The sequence below is a fragment of the Nicotiana tabacum genome, chromosome 15, assembly GCF_000715075.1.
Source record: "Nicotiana tabacum cultivar K326 chromosome 15, ASM71507v2, whole genome shotgun sequence".
NCBI lineage: Eukaryota > Viridiplantae > Streptophyta > Magnoliopsida > Solanales > Solanaceae > Nicotiana > Nicotiana tabacum.
The window spans coordinates 131,856,541-131,876,591 of record NC_134094.1 but is presented as its reverse complement, the minus strand read 5'-3'; the positions used below and the strand labels follow the sequence as shown (position 1 = coordinate 131,876,591).

The 20,051-nt window shown below is 41.7% G+C and overlaps 1 protein-coding gene across 1 annotated transcript; it reads right to left on the bottom strand.

The window, feature by feature from the left end:
- Nucleotides 1-831: 831 nt before the first annotated feature.
- Nucleotides 832-2,670, bottom strand: LOC107771277 (uncharacterized). The gene is made up of 2 exons (XM_016590619.2): nucleotides 2,287-2,670; nucleotides 832-1,535 (listed from the first exon to the last, which is right to left on the bottom strand). Exons 1-2 carry the CDS (start codon nucleotides 2,564-2,566, stop codon nucleotides 1,060-1,062), a joined length of 756 nt encoding a protein of 251 aa, XP_016446105.1. The 5' UTR covers nucleotides 2,567-2,670; the 3' UTR covers nucleotides 832-1,059.
- Between the last annotated feature and the right edge of the window lie 17,381 nt (nucleotides 2,671-20,051).

Genomic DNA, 20,051 nt, shown 5'->3' with positions numbered 1-20,051 from the left:
TAGAGTAAGTAGTCTAGAGTGTTCATAACATTAGTATTGGCATGCAGCCTCGCTTTCTGTTGGTACTAAATTTTTATGACTAACCGTTATTTTTTTTATTGTTGATTAACTTACTATCTTATTATTTTTATTCTGCTTTTATATGGCTTTTTGGTACTGTCCCTTCTTATCTATATTTTTATTAATGTGGTGCTTATACTTTCCTAAGCCGAAAATCTATTGGAAATAACCTCTATCCTCATAAGGTAGGGGTTCCTCCCCAAACCTCACGGTGTGAGATAATACTGAGTATGTTATTGTTATTCTGTTAATAATTTTTATATTAATTTTTTTTTAAATATAATTCATTAACCGAACCATATTAAATTATAGCTTTTTTAGTATATTTTTCTTTTGTCTATTTTTTATCGTCGCCAAACTTTGTTTTGACTTATATGGTTTGTAACTACCAATTTAACTTGCCTTGTTTTCTAATTACATCTCCCATATTTTCATGAAAAATTGCGTCTAAATTTTGATAGTCGAAGATTTTCATACAACTATCAACATAGAAGTTTGACAGTTCCTAATTTTCATGACTGTCGACAAATTTAACATAATCTTGTTAATTAAAAGATAACTCGGCCAACATTTCTACATAGCCAACAGCCCAACACACATTAAACATAAATACTCGCATTCAACATTAAACCTAGCCAAATTTTCCAGCATTATCGACCAACGTTCAGCATAAATACTATCTCGTAACATTAATTGCTGGCCATGTTATTTAGCACCGACTGCATATTTGTAAATTGTAATTTGACACTGCTAATGCACAAAACTAAAATATTACAAGCAAGAAGGTGCAAAAGTGTTATTAACAAAAAGTAGACGGACTAACCCTGATAATACAACGGAAACATAAAAATACTAACACAACAATTTCACGACACCTAGAAAAGCCACCCTGGAAAAATTACCAACAAAAAGACCCACCCCCCCCCCCCCCCAAAAAAAAAAAATTAACGACACCTGTTATCATCACTATATTATTACATATCTTGATATAATTCTAATTTAGAGTTCCTCGTCTCGCTTTTTGCCAGCTATATTTTCCTTAATTTCCTTTGTTTTTTCCTTAGCTGATTCCAAATTTGAAGCTATATTTTCCTTTGCTTTTTCCAATGTTTCCTCTGCTTTGCTCTTTGCACTTTCATATCCTTCTTTTGCTTTCTCTCTAGCCCAACTCATATGTTCTTCTGTTTCTCCTTCTGCTTTCTCTTCTCCCATTCCTTTCATTTGCTGTTTTGCTTCTTCTGCTTTTTCTGTTGCTTTTTCCTTTGCTTCTTCTGCCTTTTCTGATGCCTTGTGTTTTGCTGTTTCTGCATCTGAATATGCTTTTTCTTTTTCTTCTCCTGCTTTTGAATAAGCTTCACTTGATTTTTCTGTTGCTTTTTGTTTTGCTGCTTCTGCTGTTTCGTATGCTTTGTTCTTTGCTTCTTCTGCTGTGTTCTTTATATCTCCTGCCTTGTCTGCTACGTATTGTCCTGTTCCTGCATTTCATTCAAATTTTTCCACAATTAACTCGCATCCACATTTCTATAATCACTACTACAAAATTGCAATTTGTTGCTAATCCTACTTAGTAACGATTAAAAAAATATGTTATAGTGAAATGCATATAATATAAAATCGGTGTTGCGCTTTAGCACATCCGTTTTATTGTTCGTTAACTTAGAGCATTTTCGTACTTTCACATTGTTGGGTCCGAACGCGACGTAAGCGCAGCGGTAAGAAAAATCACTCAGTAAATTGGTGGATCACACGTTTATATATATATATATATATATATATATATATATATATATATATATATATATATATATATATATATATATATATATATATATATATATAACATTTTGCTACCTAGTACTTATATGCTAACTTCCTCTTTATATATTAACCCCCTAATAAAAATTATAACTCCGCAAAATTATAACTACGCCACTGAGTTGGAAAGTGTAAGAAAAATATTACACTCTCAACTTACTAAACTTAAAAAGACAATTAAGTTCATACGCGGATAGAACAATTATACTGTAGGTAATATATAAGTTAATTACATTATAAGTTTAACTACTATAAATTGATACTCCCCCGCCGTCCCAACCCCAATCAACTTGTAAATTTCGAACATTGAGGGTCAAAATTCTTGTACTAATTTTGACCGCGAACTTGAATATAGAATCTATGTAAACTAATTAAACTACATAAAAAATAGTATAGGCCATAATAATTAACCTGTAGCAGTATCAGTAATCTTGTCTTTGGCATTCTTAGCAGCATCCATAGTTGAATCGGAAGCTTGTTTAGCAGCAGAATCATCATCAGTTGATTTAAAACCAAGACCTTCAGAAATCTTATCTTTAGCCCATCCTGTCCAAGACTCTGAATTTTCTTTACTTTGCTGCTCAATTTCCTCATTAGTTTCCTTACAAATCACCAAACCAGACATAGAAATAACCACAAATCCCACTAATAACAACACATAAATCAACTCCCTTATGTTTCTTGAAGCCATAATTATATTAACCAAACAAACTATATTTGTAAGTGAAGAATACTAGATCAGAGCAATGAATTGATAGTATTACACAAACAAGAAAATGATCTGGTTGAGTCTGGAAAAAATTTCAGATATATATAAGAAGAGTTATGCTATAGGTTAGTGGACGAGTGGCATAATACGTGGGCACACGTGTCAGTTGTATGGCTATTGTAAACACAGTAGTCAATATGAGCTCTCTACGTGTCATTCAATATCAAATAGTATTAGGTTTGCTGGCTCTGTGGATACATTGTTGGTCTCTTTGTCTATCTTTACACTTGGCCCTTAGGTTTGAACACTGATTTAGACATAGAGGCGGAATCAAAATTTCAAACGAATTTTAGTTATTTTAAGTTACTGTGTTTTATGTTAATAATTTATATTATATATTTAATAGATTTTTTAAGATATACATATATAATTCGAACCAAAATTATTGAATTTGGCCGAATCTGCTTCCGACACTTTAGTTCCGCAATATTTTGAAAAAACAATTTTGTTTAAAAGATCTTGAATACATTTTTGAAATGGTAATTTGACGTTTGGATTTAGTTAGTTGCTTTTGAAGAAAAATATTTATTTGTAAAATTATTACTACTACTTTTCAAATTTCCACATTATCTATCTATCAACTTATATTAATATATCATAATAATAATTGTTTACCCTAAAAAATAGATAATAATTAGTGGTTTTAAGTATACGTGGATTAATTCGATATAAACGATAAATTGCGTTAGATTAAATAAATAAAGATATAGTAAATTCAAACCACGTGAGAAGGATAATTTCAGCCTTGATGAAATATCCACTCTCGATCCGGACTCACAATGACCAGCACTGATGAACAAGAAATAAGAGTTATGAATGACACTGCAAATAATAGTATATTACTTTGGGATGCGTGTTACAATGTGTTCAACGAATAATCATATCCCCCTTTATAGAGGAATCCTACTCTAGGTACAATTCCATAAAAGGTAAAAATCTCCCGTTTAACTAATCACTGGATTCCCGTCGGTACGTGCCGAGATCTGCGCCGTGATACTCGGTTGGTCAGGGATATTACGGCCTTCCGTTAATCGTGTTTGATTGCCCAATAATGCTCTCCGAAATCTTTTGGAATTTGGATCGATCTCGGAGTCATGGCCTCGATATACTCGAGGGCGGGCGTCGTGCCCCCGGTACCTGACTTGACGAGTATCTTACCTTGATTCTGATTCCTTATTATCGCGTTCCTTACTCGATTTATTTTATCGGGAACCGGGCAGGCTTATGGGTCTGATTTCACCCGTATACAAATAGTCCCCTCGTTTCTCAGAGAGCAAGTTTTACGGAAACGACGAGGAACGACATGAGTTTTTCGATTTCTTCTCCAACACGATGCGACACAAAACGACAAAGAAACCGAAACGTCCCGTCAGTCGCATCACAATGACCCCTAATGTATGTCAGTCGTCGGCAGGTCGTGCCTGAATGTGAAACGGTGCCATGCCTCTATAAATACCCCTTCCTTCGTTCATTTTTTACTTTGGACTAAGCTTCTACCTTCGATCCTTTAAGATATTACAGTCTTCTGTCATCCCTCAATATTCTTACCTTCGTTCTTCAAGTTACAACCTTTCTTTTACCCCTTACTTAAGCCAGTGTGCTTGTTTTTATTAGCAAGTTCTCACCCCCCCATCCCATCATTCTCCTTCATAGTTTAAAACCCTTTTAACCAGATAAAAGAAATGGCAAATACTTCCAAAACTGTTCCCTAGATGATGTTCCTTCATCTTCACAGCCGACCACTAAGGTCGAGGATACCGCCCCTGATGTGGTCGTCCTCGAGAAGTCAGTTCCGATTGCGGCCACTGATGAACCGGTAACCAATCACCCTTGAAAATGTTCGTCCCCGAGGGGTATTCGTTCAATGACGACTTCAAGGTTGAAAAGCCCTCTTCGATTCAAGGCTGATGCGAGGATGTGTCACTGTATATCTGCTCTATTACTGAGGTCGTTCTTTATATAGTTCGAAAGGACTGTGGTTGGGCGGATAAGGATCTAGTGATTCCCGAGCCCGATGATGATATCACCATACATGTTGAGGGATATCTAAGTATTTACACTTATCCCTTTACATTAGTCCCGGTGGACCCGGTCATCTTGGACTTTTGCAGGAGGTACGATGTATGCCTTGGCCAAATTCAACCCATCATTGTGGAGGATCGTGATCCTCCTTCGATTCTTCGTTAATAAAATTGATTCGTGTACATTCACCATCGACCATTTGTTCCGCTTATACAGTCTCCAAATCTTCCGGGGGGCTGATAAAGCTTGTACGCTGGGCCAGTAAAGCCCCATTTTTGAGTATCGATGAGGACCGGGATCGGGGTTGGCAAGGATGCTTTGTCCGAGTGAGGACTGCCGACCTGATACCTGTCGAGTGGAGGTCGTTCCCCGAGAAGTGGAACGTATCGCGTAAGTATAACTTCTTTTAAACGTCAATTTCACGTTTTATCTTCCCTTTTCTCATCGGTGTTTGTTGTGGTGCAGCCCTCGCTCGAGTTCGAAACACCATTGCCCGACTCAAGGAGTGAATCGCAGGTATTTGATCGCAGATGTCTTATGCAGAGCACTTGTGGCGCGAGCTCTCGAAGGGCCGCAGGGAGGCCCGTTCTCACAGTAAGATTCCTTTCTCCGAGTAAGTAGCACTAAACTTTCTTTTTCAACACTATGCCCTTATTGCTTCTCTTTTTGTTTTTTGCAAGCTTGCCTAAGACCATCGAGCTTAGGCCCTTGGCAGGGGGCAAGGACCTGCCCGCTGATCCTTCTGCTTTAGGGCAGCCTAGAGCCACAACAAGGTAGAAGAAAAAAAAGAGGGCACCGAGTTCCCCGAGCTCGGAGAAGAAGAAATCGAGGAGAAGGTTGGCTCGTTAGCCAAAGGAAAGCTCCAGATCTCGAATGCCTGACTCGGATTCACTCTACCGGCTGAGGGACGAGCCCGAGGAGGATGACCTTTTTGTGGCCCGCGAGTCGTCCGTTTCCGAGGAACCAGTGGCAGCCGAGGAGGAAACGATGGGGGCTAATCCCTCTCAAGTTTACAAAGCTCATACATATGTGAGGGTCGAGACCTCTCGAGTCACCGGCTCCGCCCCGCCCAGTGTTATAGAAATTTCGTGATCTGCCTCGTTCACAGAGTCCATGTTCAATGAAGCCCTAGGGATGAATGAGCGATCCAATTAAGGGGCTCATGGAGCGGAGGATCCCCTCTGATGCTTCTTCGATGGTGTAGACTCAACCTCCCTAGAATACTTCTCCGGGTTGGGCGACTTAGAGGTGCCGAGGAAGAGTCCATCCTCAGAGGTCGGTGGGCCGAACTCGCGCCCGAGGTTGATCAACCAGTTTCTCACTCCTAGCACGGATCCTGGCCGGAAGCGAGCAGTGGTTATCACCATCCTGGAGGATTTACTGGTTCTTTCTGCCCACGTCGGGATATCTAGTTACCTTCTGTGCCTAGTAACCAAAGAAGACCAGGAAAAAATGAACGGGGTGGATGCGCTATGCTTATTCAACGAAGTGCAACGGGCGCTGAATCGGGTAAAGTGTTATCACACTCTTTTATCTATGAATTCAGTTTTTTATGACTCTAATGCCTTTTCTTTTTCACATTCTGTAGGCCTCGGTGCTCCAACACGAAACCTTTATTCGGTACCAGGATGAGCTTAGCCAACTTGAGGCCGAAGTCAAAGAGATTGCTGAGAAGTGGGACATGTATAAGCTTCTCAGTGAGCAACGTGAAAGAGAAGTCAAGAATCTACGGGCTGAGTTGGACGCGGCTTAGCAAGAACATGACGCCCTGGTGGAACAGGTAAATATCTTTAAAGTTAGTGACGATGAGTTATGCATGGCGATTAACGCTCAAAACCCGCAGGTCCAGCAAAAGCTTGATCGGATCGACCAGCTTCGAGCCGAGATGGACGAGGTCAAGGCCATGGCCGAAGAGTGGAAGGGCAAAATGGACCAATTAGGTTCTAACTCTTGTTATAGGCGAACGTAACCAATGGTAGATGTCTGTCCCAATAACCTCGAAAATCAAGAGCCTCCAATATCTGGATGGTCCTCTTAGACTGGCCATCGGTCTGAGGATGGAAGGTTGTGCTAAGACTCACTCTGCTACCCAAAGCCTTCTGTAGGCTCTTCCACAAGGCTGAAGTGAACCGTGGATCTCTGTCTGATACTATGGATGATGGTATCCAGTGTAGGCGCACTATCTCATCAATATATATCTGGGCTAGCTTGCCCGTAGAGTAAGTCATATTGATTGGCAGGAAGTGAGTTGACTTGGTCAGCCGATCAATAATCACCCAAATGGCGTCATGTTGCCTCGTAGTCTTCGGCAATACAGAGACAAAGTCCATGGCTATCTCGTCCCATTTTCACTGTGGTATCTAAACTGGTTGTAAGGGTCCTGCTGGTCTCTGGTGCTCAGCCTTAACCAGCTGGCACACTAAGCATTTATCCACATACTCAGCGACATCCCTCTTCATACCTTTCCACCAATATTGTTGGAGGAGCGTCATGTACATCTTCGTGCTCCCTGGGTGCAGGAAAAAAGGTGAGCTATGCGCCTTCTCCAAGATATCATGGCATAGGTCACTATCCTGAGGAACACATACTCATCCCCGGAATAGAAGTGTGCCATCCTAGCAAAGGTTCAACTTCTTCTATGTCATCAAGTACCTCAAGCTCTTATGATCCGTAAAGATCTGGCACTTCCCCACATACAAGTAATGTCACCATATCTGAAAAGCGAAGATAATGGATGCAAGATCTGGGAAGGAAAGTAGTCGCGAGGGTACAAAGGTCGTGACTGAGTCTTGGTTGATTAGTTTGCCTTTTCTTGGTCTAGTGTGGCTAACAGGCGACAGAAGGATGACGGTTTTTTATTGGGAACGTAGCGTAGAAAGGGGTTCTTCCGCAGTGAAGCAAATGATCTAGCCAATCATTCTTCTACCGATTATCCAACTTCGGTATTCTGTAAGTTCCTAGGTCATATCGAAATGACTCCATTGAGAGTAAGATCTGTTCGATATGTAAGTGTATAGTCACTACCTGTAAGGAAATCCCCATAGACACCTTACTACTTTCTAAGCTTTCTCTCTTGTCTCGCCAATCTAGTATTGCCTTTATGGGTAGAATATCTTTGAAAGATATCTTTCCCTTCTTTCACTACGCCCTTTCACTCTTGAACTACTTGAATAAGGAGGGCAGGGGCTGCTATCGTATATAAGAAAAACTGCTGCATTTTGGCAGCAGTTAGCTCTTTCTCTAACTAGAAATTTGATAATAGAATTGGGAAAGGATTGCAGGCTAGATTCAAGGTATGTCAGTTGTCCACAGAACTTTCAAGATTGGTTGATTCTTAAGTGTACTTTAGTAAGAGTATGGAGGATCTAGTGGCCGTAATTATCTGTCCACTCAAGGGAGGATCTCTCTTTGCGAGATCCGAAAGTGGAGAACTCTATGGGTACAAAGGATCAAACGTAAAGCAACGCTCTCTTGGCATAGTTTTAGGTGGAAAGAGACTTTAGGGCTTGTTGGAGCTTCTGAGCATAACGAATCGAAGTTGAAGACGGATCAAGGTAGCTTTCCTGCTTAGCCGATAGGCGAAGGGCTGAAGGATGGAACGTGCAAAGTAGATCGTGCACCTATCGTGTGACCCATTGGTCCTAAGCAATATATTGCGCGAAGCGACCCACTTAGAAAAAGCTCCCCTTTATGTTAGGGGAGCACTATAATGCAACTTCGATTGGATGCGGGTATCAAATCCTGTCGCTGATATGTACAGTGGATTCCTGGGCCTTGACGAATGGCCGGCCACCTTTTACGTTATAAGAGCAAAAGGCCTAGGGCATAGCAGGATGAACCAATATGAATGAGTGTAAGCTTCGTTTCTCGAACACGATTGGTGCTGACCACACTAGGTGCTACCGTGGTAGCAAGAGAGGCCAGGCGGTTACAATTGAGATTTTGTCACTGAGCATTCCTAGTCACACGGGAAAAGCGGTCAAATGGCAAGGCCATAAGCCCGTTTGGCTCCTCGCGGAGTATAGCTCACATACAAACATTTGATTGGGGAACGGGGCAACGCCCATGAAGCTTCGGCGGAAAGGGAAGGCCTACCAGGCCGTATGCCCATGGGTGCAGGATTCTTTGAAAAAGCGCGGGCTGATTCGGAGACCTGGGAACTTGGCTTAGTAATGAATGACGTGAAGCTCTTTGAGCTTTCTCCGCCAACAGCTTATGTAGTGGTCGGCCTTATAAAGCTCGCTAAGCCTTACTTCCCTCTTCCCTTCACTTATTAATTAAGTGGAAAATAGTCGTCAACATTCTATAAGCGACTTGACCGAGTCTACGAAGCTTTGATTTTCTTGTAATCGGCCTGTAATGCCTCCCTTCATTTGCTTGCCTCCTTTCAGCTCAGAATGCCTAATGCCTATTATTTAGTGCTAGAAGCTAACCGCCATAAGCTCACCCTTCGGTTCTCGCTTCCAGCGCAGGAGGCCAAGCATTCTGCTAGATGTCCCAGCCTGGGAGCCCCATTTTCCTTTGGTACTTCGGTAGATATTCTAAAATAAAAAGCGCTACTTCAGCCTTAACTACAACTACATTACGCAAGCCCCGTCGATACCTACCTATAGAGTAAAATTAAAATAAAAAAGTACCAGTGACGGCGACTTTCTAGGTTCAGTCAGCTAAACTCCATCAAACTCCCCAATCAATATCAACAAGATGTCGTGACCGCTTAGGCTTGGTTTACTTTGGTTTGAATGTAAACTAAAATAAGCGGCGTTTACTCAAACAAAGGGAGCCGAAGGTTTCCTTGTTTAGTAGTACGAAAGTAGTTCTACTATTAAGATGTTTAATATTAATAAGAAATATTCAGTGTTGTAGTTGTAGAACGGAATGTCGTTTGCCTTTACTTTGACTTTATGAGAAGGACTTAAGTAGCTAAGTTTCCAAAGGTGAACACCCCCTGTCCTTTATAGTATAGTCGTAAAGGGCTTCTCAGAAAAGTCAGGAAGAAGGCATTCGAAAGGCCGACCACTATCTCATAGGCATTCTGGTGGTAAAACCGACGACTACACGACTCTATACCAAGTCATGAGCGATAGCGAAGCCAAGCCGCCATCTATAGGCGAAGGGACGAAAGCCCGATGAAGGCCTATGCTACAGTAAGAAAAAAAGTACGTTGAGGTTACGAAGTCACTTAGTCGTATACTATACAAAGGGAAAGGCGTCGGTGCAGAGTCACGTCAACTGTGGATATAGACTAGGCTATAAGGAACGGAGTCAACAACTATGGACCGAGACTATACTAAGGAAGCTTGACTGAGAAAAGAAGTCAAGGAACGAAGCTGCTTCTCTAATAGCTCTGTTGAATATGAGGGCGAAGGCTTTTTGAAAAAGTCTTTTTTGTCTTGTAAATGCATTTTTTCTATTTAGAGAGAGGGGGCTTCAAGTTTTTAGGAAGAGCCATACGAGACAGCTCACGTACGGTTCGGGAGCCGAGCCCCTGCGCAGGGGCTTAGGTCAACACTTATATAATAGCCAGTCATCAATTGGAAGCGGGCAAGATGGTGATGAATTGCGATTAGTCTAAACCTTCGACTAGCGACTTATTACGACCTTCCCAGAATGCCCATACAGACTAAGACCTTATTCACACAACGAAGAAAGGCCGAGTGGAAGGGGGCAGTCAGCTGGCTGCTTCTTTGCCTTGCGCTTTGCTTCGCTTTATTTTATAGAAGAAAGAGACCAAATGAGAGTGAAAGGCAAGGGCAAGCGATAGAAAAGAGATTTCCTCGCGCGAACTACTACTACTAGAAAATAGCGAGACCATTAGTGAAAGAAGGACCAAAGAGGATCTTATCCTAAAGGAGAAGGAGGAGTCAGTTTTCCTTGATGATCGAGGAACGTAGTGTCGGACAATTATGCCATTCGGAAGAAGTCTTCTATAGAAGAAAAGCCTGTTACGAGTAAGTGGAGAGGAAAGATCTCCAGGGATTATTATCTCATTCCATTCCTGTGGCTCAACCAGTAACCAATGGCGAAAACTAAAAATCCATGGTTTCCCGGTAGAACCCTATTTCACCCAAGTTGTTTCGAAACTAGAAAAAAGAAGCGGTTTTTCGCATAGCTTGCTCATAGTGCAGGTCCCACTTGTATATCGTATTTGGCCGAAGAAGCATCGGACAGGTTGGAGTTCTTACCTTCTTGGGACTCCATGGACCAAGATCTGCTTTTATTATATGGTCAATACCGATCTACTTTAGTAGATCATATGGATGTAGAAAAAGCTTCTAATTTGGATGAAATAGAAACATCTCTTTTCCATTTCTATTTACCCAGTTCATATCTTTGTTTCGTGTGTTCCTGGGAGGAATTCGATCTCGGAATACCACCTAAATAAATACGGCCAGAGAGCCAAATAGATTGGGAAGAAAGAGTCTGAGGTCGGGTCGGACAACATACATCTTGGTTGGTTCCACCACCACTAGAAATTGGACATATATATAATCTTTATTCTAAAATAGGGATTCTTATATATATTCTTTTTAAATAGTTGCAAGACCAAAACGGGGTGCAAAAAACTGAAAGCCCTTCTTTTATTTAAGTTCCTCCCAGATACATGGCTTACATACCCAACTCAACATTCTTGGAAAATAATCGAATCGAGGGTTCAGAGGAGAATTGGCCTTTAAATCTTATGAACTAATCGAGACCGAAATTGGAAAAGGAGATACGAACGGAGAGGAATAACCAATTGATGAAAGAACATGAAACCATTCTATTTTAATAGAGGTACGAGAAACGGTTGGGGGCAATGAAGTAGGTGAAGTGGTTAGATTTTGTGAGCTGTTCCAACCATTGCTGGATGTGATTCCAAGAGCCGAACGAGAATGAATACCACACAGAAGAGTCAAGACCAGGCTCCCTAATGGAATATTTAACCGATCCATTCCGGATCGACCGAATTGGTACGGAAGTTGTAACATGGAAAAACCACGAAAAACACGACTTATTTGAAGAACCCGGTGACCTACCAATTGTAGAAGTAGGATTTTTGGCAAGAAATAAGCACTTAAAAAGGAGACTGCTCGAGAGAAGTTGGCCTCGACAGAGTCCCAACTTTGGGCGGCGAGGGAGAAAGTTGAGGCCCAGTCCCAAAAACTCGAAGACCTTCATTCTCAACTAGGCACGGCCGCTGCCGAACGGTATACCCTCGCCAAGGAGCTTAAACCAGCCAAGTCAGTGGCGGAAATAACTAGGGTCGATGCTAAAGAGATGATGGCCCAGTACAAAGCTGATGCTAAGGCAGCCAGGACCGCCTGAAAGTTACTGTCGATTATGTGAAGTGGCAGTCCCGAAGGGAGGCTATCGAGGAAGTTCTTGCCCGGGGTTTCGACTTAACAGTCGAGATCAAAAACGTTAAGAGGCTCGAGGCCGAGGCTAAAATATTGGCATATCCCGAGGATGAGGAAGGCTCCGAGGACTCCGGCGGATCCGAGGGCGGAGAAGACTCTGATGGTCCCGGTGACGAGGCGGGCTCCGGCAAAGATCAGGCTTAGGTGCCTTGTAGATTTTTCTTTGTTTTTGTATGTTTTGTTGAGGATGTTTGACCTTTGTAAAGATCTTTATATATACAAGGCTTTTTCTTTTTTCCCTTTGGCAATTTTCAAGTTTGTTTCTTTTGGCTTTTCTTTACGATTGTAAAGATTTCAAATGTCTTAGCACGTAGTAATAACGTCTTTCTTGGAGGTTCGAACAAGGCTTGTTCTCGATATGATTTTGTTTATAACTCATGGGGGCTTGGTATGACCGGAAGCTTCCCCCAAAGTGTTTACTTAGAAGTTTTTAGATTATAATTTTGCTGAGGGTAGTCTTTGGACCGTTTGAAAATTTTGAAGGCCTTATATTTTGGTTACAGATTTCGGACGTCTCTAAGCCATTTTTAAGATGCTCGTAGACTTTTACGTTTGTATATTTCCCAAAAGGTTTATTACCTCGGTCTTCGATGCCCGAGCCATCCGGGCGTGCCTAGGACGGCAGTCCCCGAATGGGGGCGGTCGTAGCCTTTAAAGTTCGAGAACTGCCTAATAGGTTTTTGTGCCCCCGGACTTCGATAGCCCGAGCCGTCCGCATTTTCCTTTGATGACAGTCCTCGAGTGGGGTGATCTATTGGATCCGGATAGAGTTGGTCCTTGGGGCCGATGTCCTTAAGAAACAAAATGTAGTAGTTTTTATGAGACAGAATATGCATCTGCAAGGTAGAAACTTTCTTTCATTTCTGTGTGCAACATACAAGATGGCAAATGTGTACAAGCTTCGTGTTATGTCTTAAGTGGTCTATGTGGGAATGGTTTATTTGACCGTTTAGCCCATACAATAAATCTTATCCACCAATCCCAGACTGTTCGAGCACAAAGTTTCCTTCCTTGCTAAAATCATTATCAAGGGTGATGGCCCCCAGTATTCGAGGCTGATCGTAGAGAGGGCTCGGATACTGTTGATATGACCCTCGACTCCATTTCATAGTCGGTCTTCAATTCTAAGTTAGCACGATCTAATGTTGCCTCGTTAAAAACCTTGCCGGAAAACTCATTTGGGGCAAAACTAGTTCAAGGGAAAACGATTGCAACGAGTTCTTTCAGGCCTAATAACTGCATCATTCTTTAGTCGTTGCCTGTAATTGTTAGTTCAATTTGTAACATATGTAAAGAAAATAATGAATGGGGTAGTACCTTAGCAGTAGTACCATTTTAAGTGGGTCACGTTCCAGTTGTTCGGTAGTCGCTCACCGTTCCCTGCTTCGAGTTTGTATGATCCTTTGTCGGTGATCTCGACAATTCGATATGGACCTTCCCAATTCGGTCCCAGCTTGCCTTCATTCAGGTTCCGGGGATTTAGTGTCACTTTTCTTAACACCAAGTCCCCGATATTAAAGTGTCGGAGGTTGGCTCTCTGGTTGTAATACCTTTCGACCAGTTTTTTTTGGACGACCAGTCGGACGAGGGTGGCCTCACGCCTATCATCTAGCAGTTCCAGGCTCGTGTTCATGGCATCGTCGTTTGACTCTTCGATCACGTATTGGAACCGAAGACTCATTTCCCTTACTTCGATCGGTATTAGCGCTTCGACACCGTAGACCAACGAGAACGGGGTGGCCACGGTACTAAACTTTGAGGTCGTTCGATATGCCCACAGGGCGTCAGTCAACCTATTCTTAAGAGTTTGGAGTATGTTTTTGTTCGTAGACTTAGCCTGCCCATTCCCACTAGGGTGATAGGGTGTTGATAGATCCTTTGGATCTTATGGTCCTCGAAACATTTACTCACCTTACTGCCGATGAGCTGTTTCCCATTGTCGCACACGATCTCGGCCGGCATTCCAAACCGACATATTATGTGGTCCCAAATGAAGTCGATAACTTCTTTCTCCGTAGTTTTCTCAAATGCCTGTGCTTCCACCCATTTAGAAAAATACTCAGTCATAAATAATATGAATCAAGCCTTACCGGGTGCCCAAGGCAGGGGGCCAATGATGTCCATACCCATTTCATGAATGGCCAGGGTGACAAGACCAAATGTAGCAGCTCCCTAGGCTGATGAATCATCGGTGCATGTCTCTGACATTCATCGCATTTTCGCACGAACTCCTTTGCGTCTTTTTCCATATCGATCCAGTAGTATCCAACTCTGATTATCTTATGAACCAACGATTCGTCACCCGAATTGTCACACCCCGAACCTGAGAGCGAGACCGGCACCCGGTGCCTCACCTAACCTAGCGTACCAAATTGCGACTAAGGGACTCTGAACATACAGTGTCATAATTTGGCCATGGGACTATATTGCAAGACAATTTGTGAAGAAAAATTTAAAACTGAATGGAAACTAGCACTGATTAAACATCAATATAAAGCTGGGTCGACAAGGCCGTCATAACTACAACAACTGACAAACCACCAAAATATACATATCAGGACTACAAGCCCAACATACTGCACTAACTAACAAGATATGTCTACAAGCCTCTACTGATGGATGTATTATGATCGGAACAAGGCCGCAACCTACCCATAACATATATACATATATACAAAAGATGTACACGAAACCCTAGACCCGATAACTCCGAAGGACGTAGAGCTTACTGATCAGGCTGAACTCGGGGAGCACCTACCGAGGAGGTCTACCCGTCTGTCTATCTAAACATGTACGCATGAAATGCAGCATCCCCGGAAAAGGGATGTCAGTACGAAATAATGTACCGAGTATGTAAGGCAATAATATAATTGAAAACTGAAACTGAACTGATAATATAATAACTAAAAGTAACTGGGAGTCAAAGATGATCTGGAGATATACTTACCTGCTCATACTGACTCAACTCCTTCAATATAGTAAGTAAAATAAATGTCCGGCCCTATATGGCTCGGTACGTGTACCTGCTTGGCCGTAGTAGGCTCGCTCATAGGTGCCCGGCCATACTAGGCTCTGTATCTTGACCATCTTGGGCTCGCTCATAGGCGCTCGACTACAGTAGGCTCAGTATATAACTTACCATCTGATCAGAGGTTGCCCAATAGGGGCCTGCCCATCGATTATAGCTCGATGGTGGTGAAAATATTATAATACTGTATATATATAGAGACCCTCTGCTCTCTTGACTGAAATAAAATAATATTTAAGTGAATATAAAGTCACGATAAGGGAGAATACTGTAACTTCTGAGACTAGGATAATGTGACTAAATTCATGAATACGAACTTCTCTTTATGTCTCGTTGTCAAACATATGTAGTTACGGGATCATGCCAAATGAAGGAAATGTTTAGCCTTAACATACATTATCACAATCTTTCCAATCACCAAGTCGAATTCTCCTCTTCGCACCTTAATCTTATTTGTTGGATAACTCAGCTCCTATCTTGGCTCTTCAAACTCTAGGCTTTACCTCCAATTAGAACTTGAAAGGGAGAGAAAATCAATTGGGGTTAGTGGGAAATCTTTGGGAGGATTTTTGCAGAGATTATGTCTGGTTATTTTGCCCTATTATAAGTCTAATATATGAAGGGGATATGCATTTTAAAAGGCCTCTTTGGATGACCTGAACTGGCCCATTTTTGGATTCTCGTTTAAGCAAGTAGGTGACAGTCTGCGCAGTCTCGCAAAAAAACCCATATCTCTCTACTCTGATATCGTATTGACAAACAGTTTAATGCGTTAGAAAATAGACTCATAGATATTTAATTTTATGGGTGGAACACCCCATAACTCTAAGTATATTGGGAGAAAATCGCAGTTACATTTGACCAAAAGTTTCAGTAAAACTTATGAACGTAACTTGTGATGACTTTCACCGACTTTTGTTCCACCACTCGCTTGACTTCAAAACATAACACACAACTATCATAAGACTAAAATAACTCATAACATAACCTTATTATCATGTTAAATATGGTCTCGCCCCAAAAGTACATGCTATAACATTCCTAACTTGTCGACTTTCGGAGAAAAATTATTTTCTTCAATTCCTTTAGCTTCTGAACCTTCCAACCCTCTTTGTACTCGTTGTTCATGATCTTCAATATTTGTAACCTCCAAGGTAACATGATTAACTTACTTTATATATTTTCAAAGATGATCTCATTTTTTGTCCTACATTAGTTTGCTCACGACACAGTTTTACGTATGAAAATATAGGGTGTAACATGATTCCCCCCTTGGGAACATTCGTCCTCCAATGTTTACTCTTAGAGACTTTGGAAATTTTTTGCGAGAGTATCATCCATACACTTGAATATAAACAACCTGCACGTAACCAGAAAACATACTATGCATGCCACACATGGCCAATGTCTATAAATAGCAACAATTTGCCTCACACAGTCGTAAATCATAAATACTGAAAGTGGGGAAATAAGAGCTTACCTGATGACCTACTAACCTGAATAGAGTTGTGTTGTAGCATCCCAATCTCGAGCCATATCTTCAGTTTGAAATAGGTGGGGGTATTTATACTTTATTTCTTCCTCTGCTTCCCAAGTCATATCTTCCACATTCTTGCTTCTCCATAAAACCTTCATGGAGGCTACCTCCTTATTTCATAGCTTGCAGATTTGTCAGTCTAGGATGGCAACTAGAATTTCCTCATATGACAAGTCCTCCGTAATCTGTACATCATCCGTGGGCACCACTCTGGTAGGATCACCAATGCACTTCCGTAGCATAGATACGTGAAATACCGGATGGACTGACTCCAGTTCTGAGGGCAATTCTAACTCATAATCTACTTGGCCCACTCTCTGAATGATTCTATAAGGCCCAATATACCCTGGTCTAATCTTGCCTTTCTTGCCAAACCTTATCACGTCCTTCATAAGGGATACCTTTAAGAATACCCAGTCATTAACCTCGAACTCTAAGTCCTGTCGCCGCATGTTAGAATATGACTTCTGATGACTCTGATCCGTCAACAGTCGCTCCCGGATAAGCTTTACTTTCTCTACAGCCTACTGAACTAGGTCTGGCCCATGTAACCCAGATTCTCTAATATCAAACCACCTTATATGAGATCTACACTTACGCCCATACAAAGCCTCATACGTATCCGTCTGGATATTGGAGTGGTAATTGTTATTATATGCAAACTCGACAAGAGGTAGATATTCATCCCAGCTTCTTTTAAAATCCAACATGCATGCTCGTAACATATCCTCGAGCGTCTGAATTGTGCACTCGACTTGTCCATCAGTCTATGGATGAAACGTTGTGCTGAGATTCACCTGAGTCCCTAGACCTCTCTGAAATAACCTCCAAAAATGTGTGGTAAACTGGGCCCCACGATCAGATATAATAGATACCGGTACTCTGTGTAGCCGCACTATCTCCTTAATATATAACTTTGCATAATCTTTTGTTGTATATATAGATCTGATCAGTAGGAAATAAGCTTATTTTGTGAGCCTATCGACTATCACCCATATAGAATCGAACTTACAATGAGAACGAGGTAAACCCATGACAAAGTCCATGTTTATCGCCTCCCATTTCCATGTCGGGATCTCTATAGTATGCATTAGCCCTCCGGGCTTCTGATGCTCTACATTCACCTGCTGGCAACTAGGACACTGAGTGACAAACTCAGCAATGTTCTTCTTCATATCGTTCCACCAGTACACATCCTTAATGTCATAATACATCTTCGTCGACCCGGGATGAATGGAGTACCACGAATAATTTGCCTCTGACATAATCTTGCCTCATAGCCCTGCCACATATCGAACACATAGACGACCCGTGTATCTGAAAACCCCATCTCCCTTGAGCTTTAATAACGGCTTCTTCTGCTGCGGAACTCACTCTCTCAACTCGACCAATTATGGGTCCTCGTACTGCCTTTCCTTGACTTCAGCTACGAGAGATGATTTTGCAGTGTTTTGGAGTACAACTCCGCCATCGTCGGAATCTACTAATTGAACCTACAAACAAGCCAAATTATGAATCTCTCTAGTTAATTGTCTTTTCTCGGCCTCTACATGTGCTAAGCTACCCATAGATCGGCGACTTAAGGCATCTGCTACAACATTAGCTTTCCCTAGATGGTAGATAATGTTAACATCGTAATATTTCAATAACTCAAGACATCGCCTTTGTCTCAAATTCAATTTTTTTTCTTAAAGATATATTTCAGGCTTTTATGATCTGTAAATACATCAACATGAACACCATATAAATAATGTTGCCATATCTTAAGTGCATAGACAACCGTAGCTAACTCAAGGTCATGGGTTGGATAATTCTTCTCGTGCTTCCTTAACTGCCTTGAAGCATACGCAATTACCTTCCCATGTTGCATCAGGACACATCCTAATCCGACACCTGAGGCATCACAATACACGGCATAACCCTCTGGACCCTCTAGAAATGTTAGAACTGGCGCTGAGGTTAACCTGTTCTTAAGCTCTTGGAAACTCCGCTCACAAGCCTCCGTCCACTAAAACTTAGTTGCTTTCTGCGTCAACTTCGTCAATGGTGCAGAAAGGGAAGAAAAACCCTCTACAAACCTCCGGTAGTATCCTGCTAAGCCTAGAAAGCTACGAACCTCTGTCGGAGTGGTAGGTTTAGGCTAAGATTTCACGGCCTCGATCTTCTGAGTGTCTACCTTAATACCTTCATCGGATACAATATGCCCCAAGACTGCTACATACTTCAACCAGAACTCATATTTAGAAAACTTAGCGTACAACTTACGATCACAAAGGGTTTGTAGAACCACTCGCAAGTGGTCCGCATGCTCATCCTCTGAACTTGAATAAACCAGAATATGATCAATAAATACTATCACGAACAGATCTAAAAATGGTCGGAATAGGCTATTCGTCAAGTCCATAAATACGGAGGGTGCATTCGTCAATCCAAAAGACATGACAAGGAACTCGAAGTGGCCATATTGGGTCCTGAAGGTTGTCTTCGGAATATCTTTCTCCCGAACTCTGACTTGGTGGTATCCCGACCTCAAATCTATCTTTGGAAAGAATCTAGCCCCCTACAACTGATCAAACAAGTCATCAATCCTAGGAAGTGGATACTTATTCTTAATGGTTACCTTGTTCAGCTGCCTATAATCGATACACATCCTCAGCGAGCCATCTTTCTTCCGCACAAACAATATCGGTGCACCCCAAGATGAGGTATTGGGCTTGATGAAACCTTTCTCCAGCAAATCTTTTAACTACTCCTTCAACTCCTTCAATTCGGCAGGTGCCATTCTATACGGAGGGATGGATAATTGTTGAGTTCCTAGAAGCAAATCGATGCTAAAATAAATCTCTCGCTCTAGAGGAATACCTGGAAGCTCATCTGGAAACACATCTGCATACTCTTTGACTACGAGAATAGACTAAAGTGTAGGTATCTCAGTAACTGCATCTCTAACTCGCACAATATGATAAATGCACCCTTTTGTGATCATTTTCCTCGCCTTCAGATAGGAAATAAACCTATCTCTATGTGTCGCTATAATACCTACCCATTCAAGGACTGTCTCATCCAGAAAATGAAATTTGGTTGTCTTTGCTCGGCAATCAACTGTGGCATAGCAAGATGCCAACCAATCCATGCCCATGATTGCATCAAAATCCATCATCTCTATCTCAACTAGGTCAGCTGAGGTCTGACGACTACAGATTGTCACCGGACAACCTCGGTAAACCCGTCTAGCAATAATCGATTCTCCTACCGGTGTAGATACCGCAAAAGGATCACTTAGTATTTCAGGCACTATATCAAACTTACCCGCGACAAATGGGGTAATATATGATAATGTAGATCCTAGGTATATCAAGGTATAAGCATCGTGAGAGAAAATGGTCAATATACCTGTCACAACGTCTGGTGAAGTCTCCT

Excerpts from the sequence above, each read along its gene's own strand:
- LOC107771277 (XM_016590619.2), bottom strand. The coding sequence starts at position 2,566 with ATGGCTTCAAGAAACATAAGGGAGTTGATTTATGTGTTGTTATTAGTG. Across the intron at positions 1,536-2,286 it reads GATTACTGATACTGCTACAG|GAACAGGACAATACGTAGCA; the intron begins GTTAATTATTAT and ends AATGAAATGCAG.